Below are 11,311 nucleotides of genomic sequence, written 5' to 3'. Positions count from 1 at the left end.
ATTTTTCTATTGTGCTACTCACGTTTAATTAAATTCTATTGTTAAATAATGATGTAACGAGATTTTAAATTAAGGAGGTCATGTTCCTTCTTTTCTATATGGGATAGTTTTGGCTGGCTAGGAAACAATACAGCAGGAAAGATTTAAAGGGAGAAGCTAGTTTGGACTGTAATAATTAGATTTCGAGTTTTAAGGGATGGTCCACTTGATGATATAACAGTGGGAGAGTCTTCCAAAATTATCAGACTCTTTATTATTGTCTTCTCAAGGCAGCCTCATTATTATTCAACATTGTCGGGGAGATGTGCACCACTTTTATGTTACAAATGACTTCGGATAATGGCTATATGATTTTTATATCCGTCATCCAAAGTCATTTGTAATATGATTATTAAAAAATTGTTTCTTTAATTATGTTAAAAATTAATTCTTTTTGGTCTAGCGTAAACACAATACAATCAATTACATTTCTAGCTGTAGTTCTCGTACAAATCATTAATTGTGTAAGTCAATTATGTCAACTTCGATAATAAATCCAAAATAAATAACCATCAAATCTCCGTAGGCACATACCATATCACCATACCACGAAGAGCAAACCCAGAAAACGAGGGGCTAAACATCTCGTTCCATTTTGGATGCCATTCACCATACCCACGGATTGAATACCATTATTGGTAGCTGGTTTCTGCATGCCAACAATAGTATATCACCAAAGGACAAAACTTATATATTTATAGCTCCCCACAATGCCACTTATCACATCAAGAAGAAAAGGCTTGATTAATTTTGTAATTGATCCAAAAGACATGCAATATACCATAAAAACCATGATGAAATACTTACATTGCTATCAGGAACCAATCTTTGTCAACTTGTTGATCATATTTCCATAAAATTTCGCCTCCTTTCGATTATTCTCTTTCACCTTTTCCCTCAGAGTCCTGTACTCCAATTTGAGATCCCTGGTTCACGCGTAGAGAACAATTAGATTGCAAGGCAAAATAAAAAAATAAATTGTCCATCTACAAAGTAACTGATCTCAGTAAATCTCAAATAATGCATGAAGGTCAAAAGAGTAGCTTATTCAAAGCATATACCTGTTGTTAGGGTCAATTTCAAGAGCTTTCTTAATGTCAAGTTCAGCCAAATCCAAGTCACTCAGCTGCATATATGCTTGGGCCCTTCTATAGAGGGCTTTCACGTTTGTACTCTCAAGGTCTAACACCTACCAATCCATGCCACAAGTTATTATTTTTACACAAAAGACTACGTTAGTGATTCCAAAGGAGAGAAGAAAGAATAATGTACCTTGGTAGACAACTTTTCTGCTTCTTTATAGTCCTTTAATTTCAACTTGCAAGCTGCATTGTTCAGATTGCAGGCAACCTTCAAGGTCTTCGCCAGCTTTTTCTCCTCCTCACCAAAGGCGGAATCATATTCTATGTACTTCACAGCCTGCAATAAGTTTTCGGTACCATCACAAAGTGCATCAATATGTAGAAGGTTTAGAAACATATAATCAATCTTAGATTACCTTTTCATATCTTTTGGATGCTCTTGCGTATTTACCAGCTTTAAACAACACATTTCCTTCTTCTTTCTTCTTATTGGCAGCTTCAAGTTTCTCTTCAGTATTCAGATCCCAGGACTCTTTCTCCTGTAGGGAGAAAAAAGATCTAGATTACTAGCGAAAAAACTGTTCAAATATATAATGCAGAGTACGAAAATGAACAAGTGTGCAAATGTAAAAAGGAGTGTCAACAGATCATAAGATTCTGACTTCCAGATCAAAACTCTTATTTCAGAGAGCAAAGAAACTCAATTTTGTAGAATAACATATACTCAATGTCATAAGGAAGTTAAAGGAAATACTTAGGTAACAGCTCTGATCAACCTAGCTGAACTGATTCTTAATTGAGGTCATAGAGCATGCAGTGAACCATTGCACGACACAACTGGTCTTGAAAGATTGTCCAGTTATGTGTGATTTGCAATGAACGAATATGAATAAATGAAGGTACAGAAATGAATTCCCAATGCTCAGATTGGATAGGGAAAACGGTTGGCTTGGATTCAAAAAATCAGGTACAGAAAGAAAAGGGCTATTAAAATGTTCTGATTTTGGGTAAAACACTAAAATGTAGAGTATCAAGCTTTCTATCCAGTCTTGACCGGTTCTTTATTACATTGCAGTTAAGGGTGTATAGTTGCTTTTTAATTATAATCAGAATTTCTTTTTATCAAAATTAAAACATTAATAGAAATCAAAGTCAGTACCAATTCAACACTGTTACTAACTTACTTTCTCAAATGAAACTAGCTCAACTTCAAAATACACAGTTGAGTTAGGAGGAACCACTGCCAACTCCTGCTGAGACTCTGATGAACCAAAAGCATACTCAGGTGCAATGGTCAACAATGCAACCTCACCATTCTTCATAGTCAATACAGCTCTATCAAGTCCATCAACAACTTGTTCTGTTGAACAGATCAAACAATGACTTTACTGACCAAAAAAAATATATGTCGCGGATGAAGACAACTGAGGACACTAGCAGATTTCAAGTTACCCTCGTCTGTTTTGAATTCAAACAGCTTCTCTTCTTCATCATGGCCCTTACTCAAAAAGGTAGTACCATCTTGAAGCTTACCAATTAGTTTCACTAAGACAGAAAATGACAAAGATACAGTCAGCAACAATGTATTAAATGCATAAATAAATATAGCAGTAATAGTCATTATTCAAAATAAATAAGTACTACCTTTCACACTGGCCCCCTCATTTGGACGCTCATATCCTTCCCCTTCCTTGAGAATCTTCTTTATGACCTTCTTGTCATCAGTTACTTCCGTAACAGTTTTCCATGAAACTAATTCAAGAGTAATCTCTAATGATGCATTTGGTGGAACAGCACCTTCTTCAGCTTGAGCTGGCTTCCCCTTCTCACCAAATCCATCTATGACCCGTCAAAGAAATGAAAACTTCAAATTAGGAAAGAGACAGAAAATATCACGAAGAATGTCAGTCATAACTAATTACCAAAATATTCAGTAGAGTTTAGATAACTTACATTGTGGCTTAACTGTCAAAACCACTTTCTCTCCCTTCTTCATGGTTTTAACAGCCTTTGACAATGCAGGACAATAATGACCTATCAAGTATAAACATTCACTTCAGATACTCAGTAAAATAAAACAATAATCTGCTAAGAAAGATTGAAGGCACTGACCTTCTCTGACTGTGAACTCCACTCCATCAGACTTTCCTACCAGTTTTCCATCTTCCAGACGAGCTTCATACTTAACTGCATAACCAACAAGCACAACAATTAGTTAACACTAAAGTAATTAACAAAGGCATCACATAAACTCAATTAAATTAGACATATATACCCAATACTTCATCAGGATCCTTAGGGTTCTCCCATTTCTCTCCCTCAGTAAGTATCTTTTTAAATATACCACCATCCTTGCATATGTCCTTTACACTAGTCCATGAAAGTAGCTCAACATCAAATTGGAGTGTAGCATTAGGAGGTATTGTTGGAGGGGAACCAGATTCACCATATGCTAGCTCAGGAGGGATGGTAAAAATAGCATTTTCACCTTTCTTCATTGTTTTAATACCTTCATCCCATCCTTTAATTACCTGCCCTGCAGTTCCAACCAAGATGTCACTTAAATATATGTCTACTGATATTTATTTCACATACTTGTTGGATATAAGTATAGGTGTAAAAGTGAAACACGTTAAAAGATCAATATAACACTAGCAATCAATGTATTCTTAATTTCTATTCTAAAACAGTAATACAACGGCTGCTAACAATACAGAATACACCCAATCCTACCATAACAGAACAAAAATATTATCAGACACAGTTTCACATGATTTGGAAATGCACCACTCATCAAAGTTATGACGTAAAGGCCAGATCAGTACGGACCCATTGGGTGTGAGACCACCTTTTCTATTTTTACTAGTTCCTATTTAAAAAAAAAAAAAACGAAAATACCACATAGTTTTAACTTAATTTGCTGCTTTCAAAGCATCGTACAACAAATGATGAAAACACAATCCAACATTTTCCGGACTGCATTTCCGAAAATAAATCAGAAGCAAGGCAATACCTTCTTTAATTATTTGTCAAAAACGGGAGAAAAAACATAGAAACAGTTATCTCAATCCCAACAGGCCTAAATTAATCCCTCAGTTAAAGCAACAACTGGCACCAGAAGCTCAAACCAGTCCGACATAACACAAAAACCCGCTTCATTTAAAAATTAAAATTCAACAAAGAACAAAACAAAAGACTGCTTAAATAAGTAAAAAACAAAAAGAAATAAGCATACACAGTCGCAAGCACGAGAATCCCACTGTCATTTTCCAAAGTTCAGCAAGCAAATTAAAAACACAGTAAATTCACAATAACGCTAGCGAGATCGCAGACCTTGCCCGAGCGTGAAGCTGAAGGGAGAATCCCTGTCGCGGCTTGAATCGAACTTCGTTCCGTCGAGCAAAGTCCCCGTGTAATGAACTGCAAATTAAAACAAATGAGAAAAAAAAAAACAGAAAGGTGAATACAACAGAAGAATTGATGTGATTAGGGTTACCTTTAACTTCGTCGCCGACTTCGGGGGTTTCCCAGCCTTGACCTTCCTTAAGGAGTTTCTTCTTGAGGCCGTTGGAGCCGATCTCCCTCTCCTCGCCGACCTTGACTTCGCCGAGATCCATTTCCTCGCCGCCGGGAATGTCGAAATCTTCTTCCATCGCTTTCACCAACGCCGAGGAAGAGAGTGGAGTTCTAGTCTTGCTACTGAGAGAGAGGTTCTAGAGAGTTCTATTGGCAAGTGGAATGTTTGCACTCGTTTACACATGAAAAGTGTGCATCATGCGCGATGGGATCAACGGTTAGAATTTCTTCATGGCGAATTCTTTTATTTAAAAGAATATATAATATAACGTAGTTTTCTTGTTAATTCTGTTGGGACAAGTCATAGATTCATGCCCATGTAGGCTAGTGTGTTATATTCTTTGTGTTTTGGCCGGCCTCACCCCTTTGTTTGAATGTTTCAAAACAATAGAGAAGAAGACAAATAACAAAGAAAGTGAAGTGATACAAAGAAATTTTCTTGTTTGAAATGAAATAGAAGGAAAGAAAAGAAAAATAAATGAATGTTAAAATGATGATATGTTTGATGGAAAAGAAAGAAATTGAAAGTTTGATTCAAAATATTACTTTACTTTTGTTTCATTTTTTTTTATTTATCAATGTTTAAAAATATAACTTTAGATTGAAATTTTTTTATGTGAAGAAGATTAAGGTATAGATTTAAGTTTACATTCAAATATTTTTTCTAAAAATTTTTCAAAATTTTGACAAAAATAAAATTTACCAAATTTTAGTTATTCAATATGTACTTCAGAAATATTATTTACAAATGTGCAATAAACATATTGTTAATTAGACAATAATTTATATAAACATTATCATTATAGATTTTTAAGTTTAGAAAAAACTTTAAAATGTTGTCTAAAATAAATAAATCATAGTCTTAAGTTTAGACAATGAATTTTTTTCTAAAATCATAATGTTTTAAAAATTGTTGTCTTGGATTATATTGATACAATTATCAAGATTTTCATCAATCTTTAAATAACACTTTAGTTCGTACTTTTAGACGACATATTTTAATCGTTGTCTTTGTCATGATTATTTAAACAACACTGTGAGAAATTTAGTTTATTTTTTTTGGAAATTGCATCTTAAATAACATTTTCAATAATTTTAAAATGTGATTTGTCACTATAAAAATAATTGTTTTTAGTGGGATTATATTTGGCTTTTATGGGGTTTTAACCCTCACTAATGGCTTTACCAGGGGTTTGAAACAACTCTTGGAAAAGTGCAATTTACCTGGGGTTTTTGAAACCTCCACTACTGCTTGGGATTTTTTGAAACTGCTGCTACTGCCTGAGGTTTTTGAAACCCCCATTACTGCCTAGGGTTTTTGAAACCATAACTATTTGCCTTCACATGATTCATATTGTATTATTTTAGATTGTCTAAACATTTCATAATAAGATTTTATCAAACCAATTTTGCATCAATAACGCAATATGAGCTAAGATAAATTTCAAGTATGTAAGAATTAAAGGTGCACATTTTATTCATAATCATGATTGAATACAATTAAGTCTTAACGAAATAATAAGTGACCCTAAATAAAATTCAAGTGTGTATGGATACATCAGCCTCCAGAAAGAACTTCCTTATATCCTACGCTTAGAACTCCTTCAACTCCAATTGCATGATTAATTTCAGTTACGACATGTTTACATGGCACTCAACTAAGTTGTAATCAAGTTGTTGCAAAACTCCAGGGCAAAATGTAGCATCTTTTCCAGTTCAAGATTGTGCTTGCTAGATTACATCAATCCCCTTGTGGAAAGAAACAATCCCCCTTTGCTTAATGGCATAGGGTTTCTCAAAACCTTATCACAAGTAATATAACACCCATATAAATGCTCAATTATCAATGATATCAAACAATTATAATAATCAAAACAAAAAGTATAGGAAGCGTTCAAGATTCTTAAGAGACATAAAATTTGACTGTAAATTAATCTCATATTTGATGCAGATATAAACAATAGAAAGTGTAACCAAAATTGTCCAACAATAATCAAGATTTAAAATCACATTATATTCAAAAATTGATGCACATACCATATGGATAAACTCTTTGAGTTTATATTTTAAAACTACTCATACAAAGATAAAACTATTAATCCCTTCGTGTCGTTCTTCTTAGTCCTCTCGAAGTGCTTGGTCGAAGAGAAAGATAACTCTTTGAACAAGGCTTGCATTATTGAGTGATGAATTCTGTTGAGAGTGGAAAAGTAATGTGGAGAAATAATCTGCTTGCACGCTCAAACTATTGGTGACGTACCTTTTTAGTTGAAGTAAGGCGAAACTGAGCAAGTTCTACGTCTCTATTTTTTGCGTCAGACAAACCACCAATATGCAGAATATTAAACATACCTCAGAGAACGTCAAAGCCAATATCATAATTTCGAACATCATTAAAAACATAAAAGCATCATGAGGAAAAAATAATGAGCAATGGCATTGTGAGTGTTGTGTGTGTGTGTGTGTGTATATATATATATATATATATATATATATATATATATATATATATATTAAGATTAAGAGCAAAAAAAATTGAGCCTACATTCTCTTTGACAAAGTAAACCAAGCACAATAACAACAATAATAGTGATAATAATACCTCTCACCATCACCATATCACCACCTTAACAAACTATTTGCTTTTCTCCCATGCACAGAACAAAATTAAGGTACATTCCCTTTCTTGCATGGTAGAAAGTAGGTGTTCGGCCACTAATCCTTTGCTCAACCCTGCATCACCACATGTACTTGTTAGATGCTACAAGTAAAATAGTAAAATGATACAAAACACTTGGAATTTCTAAAAAACAGAACCACAAAGCAAAAAAGTGAACCAAGAATTTATCAAAGAAAGCACCAAATGTTTAGGAGGCAACAATAATAAGTGATTTACCAAAGAAGGCACCAAAGAAAAATTTACTTACAGATCCAACTAGAGAAAGCTTCCACCATTTTGGTTAACCATATTTTTTTAGTGATAGATGCATATTATAGTAGTCTTAGAAACTTCGAAGCATGCTACATAGTCTGTGTGCTAATATTCAAACATTTAAGGGAAAAAAGGTGAAATCTAACATTTTGTTCATCATTTTGTGTGGCAGGTAGAGAGAAAGAGTTCCAATTAACTAAAGCGAATAAACTTACCTTTGAATTTTTCTTTGTGGTGAGGAATCACCATGAAATGTGTTGATCCAATTCTTTTTTAGGAACCAACACACTTCTTTATTTTATATATTTTGGTTGACAGAAAAATGATGGTGAGTAGGTTAGCTTTATAGGCAATATAAAATGTAAAGATAAAGGTGTATGATAATCCTATTGGTACCTATTCTATTTATGTTCCCTTGTTGATAATTACAATGTCTAACTTATTGAAAACTATACTCTGTCAAAAGCCTATCTTATTGAAAATTATACCTTGTCCAAAGAAGCAAACTTTAAGAAATAAAAAAAAATGGGCCTTGTTATCAATTGCTACCTTTAAAACAAAGTAGTCATACTTAAGGTTAGATTTTACAGCAAGAGCATTTGATCCAAAAATTATATCTTACATGAAAAAATTGGATCCCTACCAAATTCAATTACAATAGAGATGTAAATTATATCTTACCTTTCACTACATTGACAAAAATCTTGTTGTTGAGGTCCTAGAAGATATGATAATTGAAAGATGTATAAGATATGGAAGGTACTGTAAGTAAAAGCTCATGAACTCATTAGAACAATTAATCAACAAATGAACACATTTTTAAAAAAAATGAAGTCTAAAATCTCAAACCATATGTGAATTTCCATAAGCTTTGAGGAAGCCAGAGTCAATAAACATTGATTATTAAGAACAAATAAAAAAAGGAATATACTACAATCTCATCATGATGTGATTAGAATCTTATAAGCTTGTTCACCACCACAAACAATAAGTCCACTAAAATTGGTGGAATTCTAAATTGTCTTATTCCAAAAACCATACAAACATATAAATTACGCAAGAAATGGATACTTACTTGCAGTTTAAGCTGCATAATAAAACTTGCAGTTTGAGTTGCATAATGAAACTTGCAGGTTGAATTGCACAATAAAACTCTTTTACACGGAACACAGCTCGTGGTGGCAGAGTGTTCATCGTACAACAACACCTTTGAAGGAGAGATAAAATACATTAGAACCTTACTAGAACAGATAAAATTTTCACTCATTTCCATCAACATTACAAATTTAAATATCCTTTGTTCCATCAAACATCGGCGTCCACCTTTTAAACCACTTTCACTAAAGAAGAATAATAAAAGCTTCTAGAATTGACCACTCATTGGTTTCAGTGCTAGCATTGATGGAAACTAAGGCAAAAAAATAGAAAACAGACCCTAGATTATAAACACAAATCAAAAAAGGAAGAATAATGGAATAAGACGATATAATTAGATTTTCAAACAAATTAACCAAAACAAAGCAAAAACCCTAAATTACATAATGTAATAAACTAACCTTTGATCATCATGAAGTTCGGCGATTCAGTTCTTATTGAAACCCTGTTTAAGAAAGCAATCAGTTCTGGAGATTTAAATACAAAGAGCGAAAGAGATTAATGATATGGAAGTCGGCGATAAACACATGGAGGTCGACGACAAAGATTAACGAATACATGTGTGAATCAAAGTGTGAAGCGCAAACAATATGAATGGAACAGAGGCAGAGACACTCGAAGAAAGGAGTGAATGTAAGACTCGGAAAAAAAATAGAATAAAGAAAAATACTTGGAAAAAAAGTAATGTCTTGATTAAAATTGTTGATTTATTTAAATTAATTATTTTATTAAATTATCAAATATGGAATAATTATTTGAGTGATCTAAGTTATTGTTTTATTTATTTTAATTCGTAATATTATATTTAATATGGTATTTATATTGTTATAAATTTGTGGAGCGCATAAAAATCATGAGAAATCATGTAGTTGAATGGTTGAAATATATGTTATGGGGTGTATAGGCTTGTGTTCGAATTTGGATGGTCAACTATTTGGTATATTTGTTTGTTTGGTACTTTATTTTCTCTCTCTTCCTTTATTGTGGGGACCACGTAATTTTTTTTATTTTCTCTCTCTTGCATGTTGCAACATATTTTTCTTATCACACTTCTCCTTTTTCTTTTTCTACTGCCACATATTATTGTAAATAAAAATGACTTTAAGTTGCCATATTTATAATGAGTAATATTGGTACCCACTAAAAGAAAAAGAAAGAAAAATTAGGTTAAGGGTGTTAAGGGGAGAGGGTAGAAACGGTTGCCGATATATAAGTTAAATGTTAGGGTTAATGGGAGAGTGTGGTGACGAGTGCGAAAGAAAATATTCCAGGTTATGTGTGGCTTCTAAATGCTAGAGAGAAGAGAGTGAAGAGTCCAAGGCAAAGACCAAGGAGAACTAATAAGTGAAGGTTGGGCTACAAAGTAGACGCGTTGTGGGAGGAGATAACCAGGTGGGGGAAGCTTGACCTTGATCTTTGTTTGTGTTTTATGCTTGCCATAGATGCTAGAATGCTACATGTTTCTTTGCTACGCGTGGTATTGTTGAGTGTTTCCTGGATGCTAAATGGGTAACGAGTTGGTGATGAATATTGTACCTGTTGTGGGTTCTGTTCCTTTGCTCTTTATTTGTGTTTTAATCTGGTATTGGTGTTGGACCACTGTGGTATTCATTTCCCATATTCTACATGAATTCGCTGCATAAATTTGTGACCATGACAATGTAGGTGCAAGCGGGTTGTAGTTTTCATCATAGTTACTTAAATGCATGTTTCTTAAATTGTGGGTTCCTTCCCTACGTTTTCCACATCTTAGTGATTGGTGGGCTGCGATATGCAACAAGAATGTGGATGGCTATCCACTCTAAATTACGTAGAGGTGGGTTCTCCTTGCATGAACCCAAACTCATGTTTTATGTTATGTGAGCATGATGTTGGTGAATGATAGGGCCATAAGTGGTTTAGTTGTAGTGCATGGGACTTCGTTTTCCTCTCTCATGACTTTGGGAGGCAGCAGGGTTCGTTTGGGGTTTGTCATCTTTACAACTCTTCTTTGAAGTTTTATTGCATGAGCATTTAAAAATTCATAGCATGCATAGAGAGTTACTCTTTGTATTTTATGGTACAATGTGTGACTCGTGCATTTTGTTTCGGACATGAATCATTAATGTGTTTTCGAAAGGAAACTTGTGGTTGATGGGGTTTAACTCCTTTCACTTCTTTTACTGTTGTAACATTGGTTCTATTGCATGCATGAATATTTTAGGAGGATTATGGCCATTAATGAGATATTGCGTTCGTGGTATTGATGTTTAAAGGGCAGCCACAAGAATGTTTTGGTTTAGTTATCTCTTTGTGTTATAGTGGGGTTGTAACCATTACATGGGGTTTAAAGTTTCCCAACCTTTCCTGAAAACATGTTAGTTGACTATGCATAGTATTTTAATGAGGATCACATTGTGGTTTTGGGGCGTGGTATTTAGGTCACGTAGGGCCTTTGCATTAAGTTTGCTAGATGTAAAAAAAAGGTCATGCGTAAATTGGTTTATGTTTGCTGTAGTGAAGTCACAAGTTTTCATGGACCAGTTAC

General features: G+C 33.8%; 1 protein-coding gene across 2 annotated transcripts; it reads right to left on the bottom strand.

The window, feature by feature from the left end:
* Positions 1–444: 444 nt before the first annotated feature.
* On the bottom strand, positions 445–4,924 carry LOC114185702 (peptidyl-prolyl cis-trans isomerase FKBP62-like). 2 transcript variants are annotated; one of them, XM_028073576.2, is made up of 13 exons: positions 4,618–4,924; positions 4,455–4,541; positions 3,397–3,657; positions 3,234–3,308; positions 3,075–3,155; positions 2,766–2,960; positions 2,574–2,666; positions 2,306–2,481; positions 1,538–1,660; positions 1,312–1,458; positions 1,101–1,228; positions 847–965; positions 445–688 (listed from the first exon to the last, which is right to left on the bottom strand). In XM_028073576.2, the coding sequence occupies exons 1-12, from the start codon at positions 4,772–4,774 to the stop codon at positions 854–856; spliced, it is 1,635 nt and encodes a 544-aa protein (XP_027929377.2). In that variant the 5' UTR covers positions 4,775–4,924; the 3' UTR covers positions 445–688; positions 847–853. The 2 variants fall into 2 exon arrangements, with proteins under 2 accessions (XP_027929377.2, XP_085530096.1); XM_085673970.1 differs by having other exon boundaries at positions 508–755.
* Positions 4,925–11,311: the final 6,387 nt, after the last annotated feature.

This window comes from Vigna unguiculata, chromosome 5 (genome assembly GCF_037176805.1).
Source record: "Vigna unguiculata cultivar grain cowpea cultivar isolate G323 ecotype 2 chromosome 5, ASM3717680v1, whole genome shotgun sequence".
Classification (NCBI taxonomy): domain Eukaryota; kingdom Viridiplantae; phylum Streptophyta; class Magnoliopsida; order Fabales; family Fabaceae; genus Vigna; species Vigna unguiculata.
Note: the sequence above shows the minus strand (reverse complement) of the source record. Positions and strands in the feature narration are given on the sequence as shown.

Excerpts from the sequence above, each read along its gene's own strand:
- LOC114185702 (XM_028073576.2), bottom strand. The coding sequence starts at position 4,774 with ATGGAAGAAGATTTCGACATTCCCGGCGGCGAGGAAATGGATCTCGGC. Across the intron at positions 4,542-4,617 it reads AGTCGGCGACGAAGTTAAAG|TTCATTACACGGGGACTTTG; the intron begins GTAACCCTAATC and ends TTTAATTTGCAG. Across the intron at positions 2,961-3,074 it reads TTTGACAGTTAAGCCACAAT|ATGGATTTGGTGAGAAGGGG; the intron begins GTAAGTTATCTA and ends GACGGGTCATAG.